Source organism: Podarcis muralis, chromosome Z (assembly GCF_964188315.1).
Source record: "Podarcis muralis chromosome Z, rPodMur119.hap1.1, whole genome shotgun sequence".
Taxonomy (NCBI): Eukaryota; Metazoa; Chordata; class Lepidosauria; order Squamata; family Lacertidae; genus Podarcis; species Podarcis muralis.
The window spans coordinates 2,005,541-2,024,718 of record NC_135673.1 but is presented as its reverse complement, the minus strand read 5'-3'; the positions used below and the strand labels follow the sequence as shown (position 1 = coordinate 2,024,718).

General features: G+C 45.9%; 1 protein-coding gene across 9 annotated transcripts in view; it reads right to left on the bottom strand.

Annotated features, from left to right (window-relative positions):
• STRBP (spermatid perinuclear RNA binding protein) overlaps nt 1–19,178 on the bottom strand; it is a 155,617-nt gene that overhangs the window by 49,161 nt on the left and 87,278 nt on the right. For 7 of the 9 annotated variants that reach the window (XM_028715983.2, XM_028715978.2, XM_077922688.1 and 4 more), the window contains 7 exons: nt 16,010–16,104; nt 15,449–15,544; nt 14,052–14,163; nt 12,792–12,889; nt 11,214–11,325; nt 4,481–4,573; nt 2,692–2,891 (listed from right to left, as the gene is read on the bottom strand). In XM_028715983.2, coding sequence (XP_028571816.2) covers nt 2,692–2,891; nt 4,481–4,573; nt 11,214–11,325; nt 12,792–12,889; nt 14,052–14,163; nt 15,449–15,544; nt 16,010–16,104 — 806 coding nt within the window. The remainder of the gene's footprint in view (nt 1–2,691; nt 2,892–4,480; nt 4,574–11,213; nt 11,326–12,791; nt 12,890–14,051; nt 14,164–15,448; nt 15,545–16,009; nt 16,105–19,178) is intronic. The other 2 variants (XM_028715979.2, XM_028715981.2) reach the window with 1 other exon arrangement.

Genomic DNA, 19,178 nt, shown 5'->3' with positions numbered 1-19,178 from the left:
CAGGGGGGGTGGGCTGGATGACCCTTAGGGTCCCAACTCTACAATTCCTTGGTTCTATGAAGCACACAGAGTGTGACGTTGGGCCAGTTACTCTCTCTCTCTCTCAGCCTAATCTACCCTCACAGGGTTGCTGTGGGGATTAACTGGAGAGGGGGACGAGCCATGCACATCAACTTGCACTCCTTGGAAAAAAGGCGAAATATAAATGCAATAAATAAATAAATAAAATATATAACGTGTCATAGCATGACCTTTCCCCCCTGAAACTAGTGTTTTTCGCATTATTTTCAGAACTGGGGCTCTTTCATTAAGAATACCAATGTTGACAGTTTGATGAGAATTCATTCATTCTATATCCCAATTAAAGAGAGAGAGAGAGAGATGCTCTAAAATGCACAGCAGGGGGCTGGGGGGAGGGAAAGAAGGAATATTCAGCAACTGGACTGGAACGGAGAGTGCCCTTGGAAAGAACAGAAAGAGCTTCTCTCAAATACTTTGGAGGGACTTTCATGTTCAAAGTGAGCAATGTATAAAGGAAAAGTTATCTGGGCTCTGAAACGAAGGAATCAAACCGCTGCCAGATGAACTCTGAAGAACGAAGGCCTCATTCGGAACACATGAAAGGAACCACTTTTTGATTTATTTTTTTAAAGACAGGTGGAACCACTGCAGGGCCTCTCATGGCTGAGAATATGCCAGCTTGGGGGGGAAAGGATTCCTCCCCCCTGCTCCTCCTCAAAGTCCTCCTTCTCAAGCTGGCTGGAGGTGAACTTCCCCTATCAACTATCGCCAGGGCATTGTCTTAAGGCTGCCACCTTGCTGAACTTAAGAAGAGGAGAAGGGTGCTGCTGGAGCAAGCCAATGGCCCCTCTGTTAAGCACCCCACTCTCACAGGGACCAACCAGTAACCCACAAGCAAGACCTGAGCACAAGAACAGTCCCTCCTGAAGCATATTTGCTGCTATGTTCATTAGGGGTATAACATTTAAGAATGTTCTGGGAATTACAGAAGCAGGATTGGAGCACAAGAGCAATCCTCTCCCCTCCTGCAGTTTCTAGAAACTGGTATTCAAAGGCATTGCTGCCTCCAATTGTGGAGAGCAGAGCAAAGTCATCGAAAGTCCTCCCCTCCATGAATTTGTCTAATACACTTTTAAAACCAGCTAGATTGGGGGCCATCACTGACTCTTGTGACAGTGAGTTCCACAGTTTAACTCTGAACTGCATGAAAAGTCTTTTATTTCCCCTGTCCTGAAGCTTCCAACATCAGCTTCTTCGGGTGCCCACAAATTCTAGTGTCAGGAGAGAGGGAGAAAAAGTTTTCTCAATTCACTTACCCCATACCAGGCATAATTTTATAAACTTCTATCACATCACGTCTTACCTGCCTTTTCTCTAAACTAAGCTAAGCCAGGTCTGGGTCTTGTAAGAGTCCAAATGGGTTACCACTTGGCAACCATATATATACCATGCCTTGGGTTCCAAAATAGTAGTAGCAAATAAACAGAAGAAAATAAATAGAAGCAAATCAATGCTGGTAGGCTATGGAGTCATTCTAACCTGCCTCTAATGTTTAGTCTTAGCTATGGTTTGCGGAACACATCAACTTCAAAGTTCATAAGGCTTGCTTGTTTTAATAAACCCTAGTCAAGATTAGCCTTACAACTTAACCACGTGCTTTTCAGGGTTAAGTACTTAAACAGCAGTTAATTGAAATCAAATGCTTTCACTTGCGCTAGAGGAGGGACAGGCAGAAGCCCAAGGTTCAAGCATGTGAAACTAACCCACTGCTTATTGTTACGCTCATGCTTTGCCTCTGTGACCTGGGAAGACAAAGCTGGCTACTGCATTTGAACATGTCTTAACCACAGTTTGTTCAACAGATCACAAGCAGCCTCACAGAGAAGCAAACAAGTCACAGGTTTCCTTCAAAGCTTTGTTTGTTTCCCAGCTGCTCTTGCCTCGTGCCAAACATCTGGGCTACAGTGGCCAAACAAACCATGGTTAAGCAAGGCTGTTGTGGCACATAGTTTGGTCACAATGCCAAACCATAATTAAAGCTTCAACCAGAGCCAGGGCCTTCTCAACACTGGCCCCAACTTGGTGGAACGCTCTGCCTCATGAGACCAGGGCCCTGCGGGATCTGATTTCTTTCCGCAGGGCCTGTAAGACAGAGTTGTTCCGCCTGGCCTTGGAATCCACTTGATCCCCTCCCCCTCTTTCCTTTTTCCTTTCTCCTTCTGTGATGGAACTCCTATTTGGGGACTTCCCTGCCTTTTTTTCTCGCCCACGTAGAACCAGTCTGGATAGTTGGCCTTGGTGAAGACTTGACGTTTTCATCCCCCAAAAGTTTTTGATTTGAGTTTCTACTGAAATGAGGCTGCATCTTAATGTTGTATTTTAATCTTGTTTTTAAGTTGTATTTTAATCAATTGTTTTAATACCTGGTGTTAGCTGCCCTGAGCCCAGTCTTGGCTGGGGAGGGCGGGATGTAAATAAAAATTATAAATTATTATTATTATTATTATTATTATTATTATTATTATTATTATTATAGCAAGCCAGAGTTACATGGCAACAACCCATGGCTTCACATCATGGCTTGTCGAGGAGTACAAACCATGGTTAGCCTGCGAACTGAGTTTGGATGTTCAAATAAACCACCTTTTTGGCTCTGCCACACATCTTTACCTTCACTGCAACATGAAGCTTGGCAGTTTTCTTGGAAGGCCCTGAAGCTTCATACGTCGTGCCATCCACATCAACTGACATGGTGAAGACCGGGGCATGGACAGGGCCAGACTGAGAAAGGAGCTTGTACTGCAATCCAGGCCGTATCTGATTGAGACGCATCAAAGCATTCATGAGATCTATTGCTTTGCTGTCAAGGACTGGAATGGGAGGAAGAGGAGAGAGAATTGGCGGTTGGAACAGAGCAGGCCACATACTGACGTGGGGTGAAAAACTTTCCACAGCAAATTTCCCACTGGAGTGCTGTTTCATAAAATTAATTAGTAGCAATGAATGAATGAACACAAGGCATTTTGCCACCATCACCTGTGCATGCCCTCCGCATGTTGGGCTACCATCATCCCTGGTCCATTGGCCATGCTGGATGGGGCACCACATTGGCCACCCATGCTTAAAGGATTCAGTAATGCTCAAGGCACACATTACAGTGCAAGCTCTCATGGACTAGAGTCAATTTCATCAGATGCACGATATGCTATCCTAAATTGGCTCGCGCCCAGAAGTAGTGGGGTCAGAGAGAAATGGAATACAGAAAATGCAGGCTAGGGCACTTATGTCAAACCTTAAAATGTATAAAAAATTAGGCCAGTAGCAGCAGTGTTGGTGAACCATTTCTGAAAATTTTCAACTCTACACTGTCCCTTTTTAGATGAGGCGACCAGAACGCCATACACAGTACAGTCTTACCTTGGTTCTTGAACAGAATGCGTTCCGGGGGTCATTCAACTCCTGGAACCATTTGGAAACCAAGGCGTGGCTTCCAATTGACTGCAGGAGCGTCCTGCAGGCAATCAGAAGCCGTGCCGGACATACGGCTTCCAAAAATTGTTCAAAAACTGGAACACTCACTTCCTGGTTTCGATCGTTTGGGAGCCAATTTTTTCGGAAGCCAAGGCATTTGAGATCCAAAGTACAACTGTATTCCAAATGCTGTCATGCCATAGATTTCCATAACAGCATTGTGTAGGCAGTTTTATTTTCAATTCCTTTGCTAATGATGATCCCTTGTATGAAACTTATCTTTTTCAGAAATGAAATAATTGACAAAGACCCCTCCATAAGTGGGGCCAACCATTATAATTCAATAAACACTTAGCAGAACAGCCTTCCCCAACCCAGGGTTCTTTGAATGTTTTGGGCAGCAACTCCCATCATTCTTGACTACTAGCTATCCTGGATGGGGCTAACGCAAGTCGTCGTCTAATAGCACCTGGAGAGCACCAGGTTGAGGAACACTGCCAGAGCTATCAATAGCCCCATCCGCCATAGTTTTCAAGCCACAGTCTACAATCACTTGTAGCACTACCACAAGGGTACAGGCCTAGAAGCTGCTAAACCACTGCATATTCTCAAACACCAATGGTTGCATAGAATGGCTGCATAGATCTGCCATTCCAAGAAACTGAGCACATTTTTCAAGATGCCTCAATGGAGACTCCAAGTCAGGGACAGGCCCTTCTGATGTCATTGGAGTCCCAACTCTCATCAGCCCTAACCAGTATGGCCAAGGGTAACCCGGAAGGTCAAATATTCCTCATCCCTACTTGTAAGTGCAGTACTGTGGAAGGAACAACACACACACACCACCACCCTACTCCTCAATCAACTTGGGGGTCCCTGCCTCTACCCAATCCCCACAGCACTTCAAAGGCTTTCAAATCAGCTCCCTGTACAGCACTTTGGCTCCTCCTTGGAGCAAAACAACTTACTTGGAGATATGACAACTTACTTTTCCTCAAGTTACGCTTCATCTTTTTATTTGGGTCTTTCTCATCTCCCAACCCATCTTCAAAAGGCCTCTTCAAAGCGGAAGAGCCTGCACCTACAAAAGATAAAGCTCTCATTAGGTGGGTTTTGGAGATGGACCAAAGTGAGCGTTCAAACAGTGGTAGTAAACAAAAACACAACATGCCCACCCAAACATTTGTTAAGTTAAAATTCTGATTGCAAGTAAAGCTCTTTTGCAACTTGGCTAAAATTTGCACAATCTCCCCTAATAATTCTGCACTGCCCTCATTTTGTATTCTAGTCTTGCCAATTCCCCAACTCCCACTGAATCAGCGTTGCCAAAGCAGCTGTTGAGAGCTTGGAGATCTTGTTCAATCCATTCCCATCCGGCTTCAGAATTTTCAGTGGGCATTGCACACGCATTTCCAATAATATCTTCAAGGTTTAAAAACTTGATCTTTTTGGTTTGTTTCTTCAAAGAAGGAAACTCTGATTCTCAGAAATGTGAATTCTGCGCAGCCCTGCTTGCTGTATCCAAACACTGCCATTCACCTGGAGCCTCAGCAGAGAGAGCAAATTAAACGTATCAAATGATTAAGGCTTGCCGTTTGATGTCTCTGGCCCAAATCCAGCTCCCTCTCACCCAGCCACCCACTGCTCTTCCCATCAAGACCACCCAGCAGATTACTCCCTTCTGCAGCTGAGGAGCTGCATCCCACAAAACTTGCAGTAGCAGCTTATGCAGTTATGTGTGGAGAAACAAGAGACTGGGGCACAGACTTGTCCTGCCTCAGAGGGCAGAATTAAACCTAAGGTGCTTAAGTCACATGGATGGATGACTATTAGGAAAACTTCTCAATAGCAAGAGGAGCTGGACAGTGGAACCCATGACCTAGAGGGTGGTGTGTGTGTGTGTGAGAGAGAGACTCTCTCTGCCTGGAGGAGTCTTTGAGCAGAGGCAAGGCAGTTACCTGGCCCCAGCTCTGTGCTACAGAGACAGCTTTTACACAGAACTCAGCAAGCTAAAGAGCATTAAAGAAAACCCTTAACACTCCAAAAATGCAAGGAAACAAGAAACCAACAAGAAGGTGATGTGGAAAGTGAAGAAAGCTAGATATGAAGCTTTCTAAAGGAAGAACAAAGTGAGGAGGAATTAAAGAACCTTTTAATGAGGGTGAAAGAGGAGAGCGCAAAATATGGTCTGAAGCTCAACATCAAAAAAACGAAGATCATGGCCACTGGTCCCATCACCTCCTGGCAAATAGAAGGGGAAGAAATGGAGGCAGTGAGAGATTTTACTTTCTTGGGCTCCATGATCACTGCAGATGGTGACAGCAGCCACGAAATTAAAAGACGCCTTCTTATTGGGAGAAGGGCAATGACAGGCCTAGACAGCATCTTGAGAAGTAGAGACGTCACCTTGCCAACAAAGGTCCGTATAGTTAAAGCCATGGTTTTCCCAGTAGTGATGTATGGAAGTGAGAGCTGGACCATCAAGAAGACTGATCGCTGAAGAATTGATGCTTTTGAATTATGGTGCTGGAGAAGACTCTTGAGAGTCCCATGGACTGCAAGAAGATCAAACGCATCCATTCTTAAGGAAATCAGCCCTGAGTGCTCACTGGAAGGACAGATTGTGAAGCTGAGGCTCCAGTACTTTGGCCACCTCATGAGAAGAGAAGACTCCCTGGAGAAGACACTGATGCTGGGAAAGATGGAGGGCACAAGGAGAAGGGGGCGACAGAGAACGAGATGGTTGGATAGTGTTTTCGAGGTTACCAGCATGAGTCTGACCAAACTGCGGGAGGCAGTGGAAGACAGGAGTGCCTGGCGTGCTCTGGTCCATGGGGTCATGAAGAGTCGGACACGACTAAACGACTAAACAACAACAACAAAAAGGAAGAACAATCTGGCCTGTGGAGGAGGTGAGGGCCACAGCAGAGCTGGGCCAAAGGCCTAGAACAGCCTCAGAGAGCTGCCACTAGATCACAAAGAAAGCAGAATCTTTTTTCAGCCCAAGGGCCACATTCCTTTCTGGGAACCTTCAGAGGGCCACACACTGGTGGTGGGAAGGGGAAGAGGCACCAGTAGGTAGAGCACAAATTTGTTTACCTTTGTACAGAAGGCTGGTTTCTACACATGCTCTCTCACACACCTCTCTATCCTCCATCCAGACATGCAAAAAGGCATTTTCAGAGCTCACAGGCACATTCACAGTCAGGAAACACACACAGGGAGGGTATCATTCTGGACTAGTGAGATGTGGCCTGGAGAGAGTCCCAAGGGCCATGCAGACAGGTCTGGAGGGCCGCACTGGGCTAGAGGTGGATTGATGGTGTGTGACGTAGGGCCAGGCAGCTTAGTAATTTTAAACAAATAACGAATAAGGGCAGCAGATTGCTGCAAGGATAAAGTTGCTTTGTAAGCTGCCTAGTTTTCCACCAGGGAAAGCCAGCACCCGCATTGGAAAGGAGGTGACTTTCTCCTAGGTAAACCTGCAGAAACCAGTTCAATTACAAGGGACTCAGGGGCAAATTAATTCAACGAGGCAATAACTTTCCTGGAGGAAAAGTAGGAAAGCATGTCCAGGGATGCCACCGGTCGCTGGTGCCATCAGCTGTTGCCTAGACAAAACTTCCTACCTGCTGTATTCTAATGGTCAGTTACTAGTTTTGCTGGATTACAAATTTAGGCATTTCTTACCTAACTCAGGGTCCTAGGATGGGAAGAGGTAGGCAGAAAACATTTAATTTGTTTTGTAACTTAAAAAAAAATGTGTTCATGGGATTCTTACTGTTAACAGAGATGGATCTTATTACCGGTGGGAATTTAACTGATTTACTGCCAGATCATTGGAACTGTCTTGACATGGATTTGTTCTGTGTTTTAATATGTATCCCGGGGTTTTTTGGTTTGTTTGTTTTTTGCATACTGAATATAATTCTGATACTGTGTGTTAATTCACAGAATCAGTGAACTGTAGAGCTGGAAGGGACCCCAGGGGCCATCTAGTCCAACCCCCTGCTATGCAGGAATCTCAGCTACAGCATCCAGGACAGCTGGCCATCCAGCCTCTGCTTGAAAACCTCCAAGGAAGGAGAGTCCACCACCTTTGAGGGAGTCCGTTCCACTGTCAAACAGTAGGGCTCCACTGCATTTTGTTGTCAGGCACTTTTGGCTCCTCACCCCCCAAGAAAGGAACGTGGCATTAAGAAACACAAACAGCTGGAAGAATGTTAGCACTGGGAAGGTCCCTAGAGACCAACTACAGGTGAAACTCGAAAAATTAGAGTATCGTGGGGAAGTTCCTTTATTTCAGTAATTCAACTTGAAAGGTGAAACTAATATATGAGATTGACTCATGACACGCAAAGCGAGATGTGCTTCTACTTCTCAGAGGTCCAATCTTGCTCAATTTGCAATCCTTGTTTTGCTGATTTCATTTAATATTCTAATTTTTTGAGATTGTTAATTTGGGGTTTTCATCAGCTGTACGCCATGATCATCACAATGATAACAAATCAAGGCTTGACATATCTCGCTTTGTATGTCATGAGTCAATCTCATATATGAGTTTCACCTTTTAAGTTGAATTACTGAAACTAAGGAACTTTTCCACGATATTCTAATTTTTCGAGTTTCACCTGTATTGTGCTTGCTGCAGGATATACAGTGCAGAATGCATCCCTGAAAGATGCCTCCCGTGTCTCCCTGGACTGTTTCAATGCACAAGCCTTGCTGACAGATCAGTCATGGTCAAAGAGGAGCTGGCAAAGTACAATGCCATACAGGACCAACAAACTGCAACAGAATGAACAGGGCTGGGGCAGGGATGGTAAAGAGACAGCACATTTGCCTTAGGCCAAATATTAATGAGGCTCCCTGGCACATCCTGCGTGGGTATAAATAAAGCACTGGCTTTCCACAGCCAAAAGTCACCTGGGAACAGAGCGTCTTGCTCCCTCACTCTCTCCTTACCCTGAAGGGACTGATAAGCCACCTCCAGTCTCAGAGTCTCTCCTGCAAGTCTATCTTAGATGCTGCAGGCTAATAACTCTGCTATAAGCATCCCGGCTTCAGCATCCATCAGGCTGGCTGGAAGGGGAGGGAACGGAGAACAAGGGGCCTATCTATCGGCATCCATCATTTGCCTTAATAGCAATAAACTCGCCCGTAATAGAGGGTGTCACAGGATCAATGTTCTCACGTTAAAAATAAATGGCTGGGGCGGCCTAGGCCATCACTAAAGTGCCAAGAAGCCATTATGCTTTTGACAGCAGCGGGTGTACCAAAAGAGGCAACAGTTTAATTGCTGGGAAGTCCCACATGCAGCCATTGGTGTGGGGCAGCTGCACAGAGCTGCTCGGGGAAAATGGGGCCTGTGGAGAGATGCAGCTGGCAACTGAAGCCCAGGGACAGGCGACCCAGCTCCTGCAGCAAGGAGCCCCCTCAAGACACCTGTATCCAAACAGCCCCCTGGAGCATGGCTAGCTCTGCCAAGGCATCAATTAGATTTATGCCAGCTGGGTTTGAGAACCTTAATAAATGAACAAACAGACCAGTGTGTGTGGTTGTCTGGTAAACCACCCAAATGTTGCCTGCTATTCCCACACTGCAAACGGGAGGCAACAAATCTGCACCTTGCAAGGAGTTCGAATTCTGAGTCGCACAACTAGGATGTCTATTAAGAGAGAAAGCCTGAGCAGCTGAGAAGAACCTGAGCAGCAGGTTAGGAGGGAAACTCATCCCAGTTTCAAAGCAGGTTATGAATCACACAGTGTTATTCATAGAGAAAGACAGATATTTATCTTACAAGCACCTCTGGGTGGTTCCCCTCCCACACACTTTTAACTTCACACCCGCCCTCTGAGGTAGGCAAGGCGGAAAGCAATGACTGCTCTGACACCAATTAGCAAGCTTTGTGGCTTTCGTGGACTCCCAGTCCAATATTCTAGCCACTGGTTCTCAGAAGGGTAGTGGTCTCCCACTTCCCTGGAGATCTTCAAGCAGAACCTAGATTTCCTGCATCAAGTGGGGGTGGGGATGTAAGTTTAGCTGGCCTACAAGGAATCCTCTAAGTACAGTGGTGCCCCGCAAGACGAATGCCTCGCAAGACGGAAAACCCACTAGACGAAAGGGTTTTCCATTTTTGAGTTGCTTCGCAAGACGAATTTCCCTATGGGCTTGCTTCGCAAGACGAAACGTCTTGCTAGTCTTGCGATCCCCCCCCCGCTTCCCCCCTTTTTCTAAGCCGCTAAGCCGTTAATAGCTGCTAAGCCGCTAAGCCTTTAATAGCCGCTAAGCCGCTAAACCACTAATAGCGCTAATCCGCTAAGCGGGTTGCTTCGCAAGACGAAAAAACCGCTAGACGAAGAGAATTGCGGAACGGATTATTTTCGTCTTGCGAGGCACCACTGTATAGGATTCTATGAAAACACAAAACACATTACTTTTCCAAATTTGGAATAGACAAAAATGGAACAGCTATGTATTTGGTCCCCCAAATCCATCAGAAATATTCACATATTCTCTCTCTCTCTCTCCCCCCCCCCACCCCACTGGAAAACTGTTTGTTCACTATGCATTTGAGCACTGCATAACATATCCGAACCAAATTTTGAATGATGATTCCTAAGGTGGAGGTTTTGGCAAACATCATCTGTCATGGATGCTTTAGCTGAGACTCCAGCATCACAGGTGGTTAGACTAGATCAGGGGCCAGCAAACTTTTTCAGCAGGGGGCCGGTCCACTGTCCCTCAGACCTTGTGGGGGGCCTGACTATATTTTTTTTGGGGGGGGGAATGAATGAATTTCTATGGCCCACAAATAACCCAGAGATGCATTTTAAATAAAAGAACACATTCTACTCATGTAAAAACAGGCTGGTTGCCGGACTGTCTGCGGGCTGGATTTAGAAGGCGATTGGGCCGGATCCGGCCCCCGGGCCTTAGTTTGCCTTCCCATGGACTAGATGATTCTTGAGGGTCTCTTTCAACTCTACAATTCTATGATTCTGTGATCTGAATGCTGTTTCGAATCGCGGAGGCAGGCTGAACCTTTCACAACTGCACTGATTTTAGCAACTGATTTCCATAGCTGGCAAGCGTCCCTTATTTGGTGGGACAGTCCCTTATCCCAGCGCCATGTCCCGCTGCTGTCCCTTATTGATGATGTCCCTTAAATAAGCTACTGAAAGTAATGGGGCCCTTTCTATGTCCAGCTGTCCTTTGTCAACAACAGCAGTTTTTTGTGTTGAATAGATGCTATATGGTAATTTATGGACCTAATAGGTACCTAAAGCCATTTGCATGCAACAAAATATGTATTTTATCAAAGTAATTGTTGATCCCTTATTTTGGCTGCTGATCCCATATTTTCGAGGCTGCTGGTCCCTTATTTTCAAATCTGTAAGTTGGCAGCTATGCTGATTTCAAAACTGCCCTGGTGGTAGTTCTCCCCCACCCCCAATTTCTTAGAGTTCCCGAGCAATGCTGGGTAAAAGGCTGCTAATCATTTACATCTGTTAGCTGCCCCATAAACACAAATTCTCAGGGTGGAAGAGAAGACATACTTCATGCTGTTTCTGAAAGTTAAAGGAGGAAATGCTGCTCAGGGATTCTTGAGCCAAAGACTCAGAGTTACTACCCTCTTAGTTCCCACCCTCCTAAAACAAAGATAGCAAAACCAGATACTAAGCCTCCTCAACTGACAGGGAGATTCCCTCTCCAGCTACCTTCTTTGTCGGATCCTGACCAGGAATATTTCTGGAACGACTTATTGGAAGGGAGAGGATCCATTTCCAGCACCTTGTAGATCTGCCCAAAAGCTGACTGTCTCAAGGCATGCTGCAAGAAAGAAAGGTTATTTTCAAGCCCCATTGCTCCACAAGGTTCTCCTAAACACATATCAGGCTATGTTCTGCCCCTGAGGCTGATTCCCACCACCCAGGTAACGGAGGCATGAGAAAAGCACGTGGAGAGAGAGAAAGCCCCACTCCCACCAGCAAGCAACACCTGCACTGCAGGTAAGACAGGTGCCAACCCAGTTTTTTCTTATGGGAGAAGACTCTTGAGCTCTGTAGGAAAAGCAACCTGCTCTTCCTCAACATTCCCTGACAGCTGCAAGGAAGCCAGTTTTATGACACTTGAGAGCTGCATATTTTAGAACCCACTCTATTTTTGTGACTGCAATTATTTTAAAGCTGATTTTAATGTTGTATTTTAAATTGCTGGAATCTGCCCTAGGACCTAATGGTGAAGGATGTAGGAAATCAAAAAATGCCAGTTCCAATTTGTAGGTAGGCATTCAGGTTTAGTATTAAAACTCCACAGAGGGAAAAGCCCACTAATTTCACACCCAAACCACTCCACCGTCAGTCAATTTGCACCCCACCCTAAACCAGTTCATTTTTAATTAATCCAGTTGACTTCCCAACAGATCCTGCTCTGAATAAATGAAATTCACCTTCAAGTACTCACACAGTCATCTCAAGATACAGTCATCATAAACTAATCCCCCTGCCCAACAGATAATCTGCCTAGGAACACAGATTACCCCCCCCCCCAGTTCAGTTTTTCCAAAATCCATTAACCACCCGGAAACACTCAGAGAAAGATTCAAGGCCCACAGCCCACAAGGCCAGGTTTATCAACTCCTCTGCAAGAGGGAGCCATCTGTGCTCACCCCCTGCTTCCAAAACCCAGAGGGAGGGAGAGGAAGGAAGAGTCCAGCTTGGCTCCAGGACTAGCCTGGTACCCTTAAAAAACAAAACTGGCTGGTGAATTGAATACACATCTTGCCCATACATACAACTTAAAATGCTGGCTTTCTAAAACAAGTATTGCAGCCACAGTAGCCAATTGGTACTACATCTCCTCATACAAGGTGGTATTATTCAGGATGCAATTACCATATACAATGTGAAGGATGCAGATGTTTTCCATAGCCAACGTTAATGTCACAGGCTACCTTGGGGTTTTTTGTATTCATAGAACGTTGGTCAGGAAGCCAATGAGCTTATTTTGTTTTGACCCAAACGAAAGCTCTGACCTAAGGGTTTTCCTAGGCTTGCCATACGTCAGGAAAATTCCTGACATGTCCTGGTTTTCAGGTGTAAAGATGGCATCAGGGGTGAATTTTACTGAATTGGCAAAATGTCAGGGAAAACCCGGATGTATGGTAACGTGATGGAAAAAGCAGCAGAAACAGCTCAAAATATGGCGACTCTAGTTTTCCAACCACTTGTGGCCACAGGAGATGAACAAAAGGTGGTCCAGGATGCTCTCCCACCCAGGCGCCTGGCACATTTTACCTGGGCACTGTGGGTAATGGCTTCTCTCTGTTGAACAGTCAGATTGGACAAGGCATCCGTTGGCTCCCGCTCACATGGATCATGCACACCAGGCCCACCTGTGGGGCAAGAAAGCCGGACAGCTCAGATCAGCACCAAGGACTTTAGGACCAGGGATTGGGGATCCTTGGCCCCTTCCAGGTGCTGTTGTGGCTGCAACTCTCCGCAGCCCCAGCCAGCAGGGCCAGTGGTCAGGGATGGTGGGAGCTGTAGTTCAGCAACCCTGGCGACCCATCGTAGCCCTGTGCTTCCTTCTTTTCTGAACTGCTGTGAGGACAAAATTATTAAGGAAACCAGGTAGTTTCAGCAGAATAGGGGCAGGGGGAATGGCTGCCCAAAAACACCTGCGTGGAGGTGGGGTTTCTCCAAATGAAAATCATAAGGGCCCAATTTCTCTACTATTCTACGACTGTTCATTCTGCCATATGCTGATGCTTTTAAGCCAGCCTCTGCTGTGTTTTGTGGGATTTGACCATGAATGCTTGAAGAATGTGAGTCCTTGTGACTGCTCAGTGGGGCAGGAAACAGGGATACCAATGGGAAGGATGGATGGAAAGTCTACCCTGAAGCCTTCACCCAAGTATCTTTTCTCACAGTGAGAGATCAGGAGCAGACTTTGGGGGAGGGGGAGGACTCTAGGTCAGTGGTAAGAGAATCTGCTTCCACCGCAGAAGGACTTTGGTGCAATTCCTAGCAGATCCAGTTCAAAAGACCAGGCACCAGACCATGGGGAAACACTCTCCTTTCTGCTGCCAGCCAGAGCGGACAAAGAGTCTGACCAGATATAAGGAAGCTCCCTTAGTTCCACTACACTCTTCTCAATGTAGAGAGAAGGGAAGAAGCAAATCTAAAGCCAGCTCTCCCCACAAGGAGAAAATAATGTCCAAATAAACCAAGGCATTTCAAGACCTATCGTAATGTAAGCGAAAGAGCCCCTCTGTGTTCAAGCACCACCTATTTCAAAACAGAACAAAGACTGCAAAATGGTACAGATCGCCCAATAAAACCATTGCGTTATTAAGAGACTTTCAGTGGTGCATGTTTGTTCCTTCCAAGGGTGTGAACACTCAATTGATTCACTTGCTTGGGGAAATACTACTTTAAAAACTCACAGGACTAGGACTGAGGCTGGCGCACAAGTAACAAACAGGACAAGTTGAAGAGATGTGTGCCCAGGCACGTACCACACAGCACCTCAGGGGTGCCTGTGGCAGCTCTTACCAGGTAGCAGGATCCCTGATGCCAAACACTCCATCACTCGCCGCAGAGCTTCACCAGCACCCAAGGGTCTATTGCACGTGCCTATGGCTTTCTCACAAATGAGCTCCAGTGGCTAGAAGACATTGAGATCCCTGTCAGTATGAATACCACCCATGGGGAAGAGGCAACATTTGTTTGACACTTGGGTGCTAGGTTTTCTACTTTCATTCTGCATCAAGGGGTGGGGAGTGTAAGTGTGTGTAAGGGAAGGTGGTGTATGCTTTAAAATGTTTGCATACCAGGAAATGGTGGCATGAACTGTGCATTAATGAACTGTGGGGTTGAATGTTTAAGGAAGGAGATGCGTGCAATGCCTGGGCAGACAAAGGGGACAAGAGGGATCACTCACAGCAAGGATGGGGAATCTGTGGCCCTCCAGATGGGTGTAAGACTACAACTTCCAGCATGGTCAAGAGTCAGGGATGATGGGAGCTGTAGTTTAGCAACATCTGGAGAGTGTCAGGTTCCTCATTCCTGAGCCACACAGACTGTTCTTCATGCCCAAGCCCCGGTTAAATGAACGGGAGCTACATCAATTACTATCCATTCCAATGGGCTTTTTCATAGGAGAAATCCCCAAATGGATTGTGTCTGCGGCAAAAGTAATTCAATCCACTTCCCACAAGGGTATCAGAAGATCCATGTCGAACTGTGCAAACAGTTATAGTTCTGTTTACTAAGGCGAGTGGCCCAAGCGAAGGACACTTTTCCTGACGTGCAGTTAGATTACTGCAATGTGCAGAGCTGCTTTTGAAGATGGTTCGGAAGCTTCGGCTGGCTCAGAATCTAGCAGCCAAGTTGCTCACCAGGGCAAGATGGCTTGAGCTCATACCGCCAATCCTGGGCCAACTGAACTGGCTGCCAATTAGTTCCCAAGCCCCATTTCAAAGTGCTGGTCTTGACCTATAAAGCCTTATGCAACTCGGAACCACAATAACTCAAGGACTGTCTCTCCTTATATGAACCAACTCAGATCCCATGATCATCATCTGAGGTCCTTCTTCAAGTTACCCCTCCATGGGAGGTCCGGAGAGCAGCAACACAAGAATAGGCCTTTTCAGCAGTGGCTCCCTGTTTGTCAAATGTTCTCCCTAGGAAAGCTTGCCTGGTGTCTTCATTACTTATCTTTAGATGCCAGCCAAAACATTCCCCTATAAACAGACCTTTCTTTGGCCCTTCAACTATCTGTGACCTTTTACAAGTTATGTTTTTAATAAAGAATGATTTTATTTTATTTTTAAATCCTCAATACTCTTTGGAATGAAGGAAATGATGAGCTTGCAATCTCTCTTTCCCCCACCATGCAATTTAACAACCCTTTTCCAACTGGTGGGGCTCAATTTCATTCCAGTACTCACCCATCCTTTCAGCGGCGCCCAAGTGTGGACTCTGTTGCACAAATCTCGCAGAATACGCAGCACAATCACACAGGACTTTAGTCCATTTGCCCTTGCCTAAAACAAACAGAATTGTTCCAATCCACTTGAAAAATGCCCAGCATAAGCAGTTGTGTTTTTTTAAAAAGCAAGCCTCTGTGTTTTGTTTTTAATGTACAGGGATATAAGGAACACTCTTTTACATACAAACATGCATAACAACAATATGACAGTAAAAAGAGTTACCCAAAACAAGGGGTTTCTTTTTTTAAACAGGAGGCAGGATAAGAAAAGGAAGAAAGAATTTTTTTTAAAAAGCAGCATTATGACATCGCTTTGTAACCATTCTAGACCATGACATGTGAGAAGCAAGTGGCTCACAGATCTGCAATATCTCAGCTGTTGAGTAGAGAAGGGTACTGAAAACACTAAAATAAAAAATAACAGAGGCAGCATTTCTGATGTGTTTCAAAATAGAAAGACAAAAAAGGAAAAGGGGGAAAGCAGCAACTTCTACAATAAGGTAAGAACGAAAAGCCCAACCTGGAACCATTTGGCGTGCCGCAGAGACGCCAAAGCATCAAGGCATTTCTGCCTGTCGAGTAAGTCCGGAGGGTCTTTCATCGGAACACTGTCTACTGGGAAAAGGGGAATATAAAGAAAAACAGAGACAGACACCATTTGACCAAGGGGGTTTCTGTCACAAAAACACAGAAGACTTGGCAGCATGAAGGGGGTGGGGGACTTAATAAGGCTCCCAGAAGTCCTTTTGATTCCACCCCAAATTTTATTTTCTTCTCCCAACACTGCAAAATGACATTTCATAAAATAAACGAAGCCAATTTTTGAAATAGTAAATACGTGTCCGTGTAAAAGAAGGCATTTTTCCCCCAATTGGCCACAGTGAATCTGGGATCTTATTAATTTTTTAAATTTAAAAATGTAACACATCGGGGGCAGACCATAAAAAGTGTGACGCTTTGCATCATCCCTGCTACTCTTAAAGACTTTTGGAGTCGAATGGAAAATAAAACCAGAAGAGATTTATTCAGCACATCCTGGCGCCTGGGAAGGACTTTGGCAGTTCCCCTCTCTCTGAATGTAGTGATCAATTCTTTATTATTCTCACCCCAGCGTCCCCCTTCCAATTTACAGGGAGCGAGGTCTGGGATGTTTAACAATGATCAGATATTGCCATTAAAACCCCAGGAGCCAAGAAACTCTGTGCATTTGGCAACTGGACAAATGTCTCAGCCAGAGCTGCAACCCAGATGCAGTCACAACTTGGCAAGACAGCAAGACCTCTATTGACGTTTATGCTCTTTTTTTGCAAAAAACAACATACTTTTTTGCAGCAATTAAACATGTTTTAGCCAATTGCAACTGGACAATCTACAGCATCTTTATTTTTTCAGCACAGAGAAATTCACATCCACAAGGATTCACTTCTCTTTTTAAAGCCACACCACATTGAAGCTCAGATGGCTTTAAAGGGGGATTAGACAATTTCGCTGGAGGAAGAAGGCAAGGTTACTAGTGGCAACTAGTCCCAATGGCTGCATGGAAGTTCTGGATTCAGAGGCAGTATTCCTCTGAATAAGAACCACTTGGGACCATGAGAATGAGGGGGTTATTGCAACCGCACCCATGTGTAGGGACACCCCAGAGGCATCCACTTGGCCACTATGGGAAGCAGAACACTGGCCTCGGCCCAGTAGACCTGAAGGAGCGTCTCCACCCCCATCGTTCTGCCCGGACACTGAGGTCCAGCGCCAAGGGCCTTCTGGTGGTTCCCTCCCTGCGAGAAGCCAAGTTACAGTGAACCAGGCAGAGGGCCTTCTCGGTGGTGGCGCCCGCCCTATGGAATGCCCTCCCTTCAGATGTGAAGGAAATAAGCAGCTATCCTATCTTTAAAAGACATCTGAAGGCAGCCTTGTTTAGGGAAGCTTTTAATGTTTAACAGACCACTGTATTTTAATACTTTGTTGGAAGCTGCCCAGAGTGGCTGGGGAAACCCAGCCAGATGGTTGGGGTATAAATAATAAATTATTATTATTATTATTATTATTATTATTATTATTATTATTATTATTAATATTAGGACTTTGATCTGATCGAGCATAAATTTTCTTACATTCACAGGAAATATATGAGATGACTGTGTGGGTCTCAAATATTAGTATGGGGAAGGGTCATGTTAATACCACACTTCAGAGCACATGCACAAGATCCCAGCTCAATTTCCAGATATATTTTTTTTGGGGGGTGGAGTATGTTTCTTCCCAGAGATTTCAAGAGAGCTGTGGTAAGGAGGGAGGGGAAGCTGTGGCCTACCTGCTGCTGCAGGTCAACAGCTCAAACCATCCCTGACACGCTAGCTGGGTTGGCAGGAGCTGGGAGCCCAGCAGCGACCCTGAAGTAAACAGGAGCATGCTAAATGGACCAATATATGGGGGCCATAGTTCATTGAGAGCACCTGCTTGGCATGCAGAAGGCCGCAGGATTAATCCTGACCACTGCCAGTTAAACGGTTCTGTGTGAACCATCCAGAGTGATGGCTAGCCAGAACAGCCTGCATTGGGCTACCTGGGCTAACACAGCACAAAGCAGCTTCACTAAGCAGAAATGCTTGTATGCTTTTGCAGGGGCCAAGCTGTGCTGGATAGTCATATGCAGTATTTTGGAGCTCCAATAAAACAGTCTTCCAACATCTGGGCAAAAGCTGTCCTGATGCATTGGGCTGCCCACTGTCAGAGACAGGTGATGGGGGGAAGTCAGGAGCCTCGGATTTCCAGGAAGGCAGGCAGGCAGGTGAGGCAAGGTATGGTCAGCACCACGGAGAGGGACAATGGTGTGAGTTTCGGGACCATGACTAGCGATCCTGTAGCTGAGCCAGAACATCAGCAGCATCCTGGAGCAACTTGCAGATTGCCAGGGCCAGGTGTTCATGGGGCAGAGCCCCACACCTTGAACTCTGTATCTGGCAAGGTAAAGGCCTAGTGCCTTTTTCTGCTGTCAGGAGCTTCTTCTAGATACTGGAGTTTCAAGCTGTGGAAGAACTGTTCATGTTATGTGGTGTTAGAAATCTCCCAGGCACAAGGTGCATTTTGCACCTGGCACGGGTCCAACTGCGACCATGTGAAGATCTCTGGATGCCAGATTAGCGACTGACATCGCCATCTGGCTGGCTGCTCCAGCTTTCTTAAGCAGGTAAGCAGAAGAGCTTGTTTATTTCATTTATATCCCATATTTTTCTCCAAGGAGTACATGGTTAAACCCCCTCCTCAGTTTTAATCACTACAGTGACCTTGTAAGATAGGTTAAGAGGCTGTGAATGGCCCACGGTCACCCAATGAGCTTCATGTTTATGTTTATGGATATTGTTTTACGTATTTTCTTATGTGTATCATTTGGCATGGTTTTGTTGTGCTTACAGTGCACATATGCTTATATATTTTACCTACTGTAAGCTGCTTTGAGATTTTTCAAATGCTAAATGGTCTATAAACAGAAATGGTGATGGTGGTGGTGGCATCTCATCAGAGCAATCTCTCTGAGCGACCTGCAAGAGAAACACCTGGGTCTGATGGCAAAGGCTCCTCCTCTTCAGGACTGTGGGGAGGAGATGTGGGCTCTGGTTCCTACAGACCAAGGCCTGGCTCTATCTCCTTGGGGCTGCTGTCATCAGAGGACTGTATCTCTGAGGATCCCT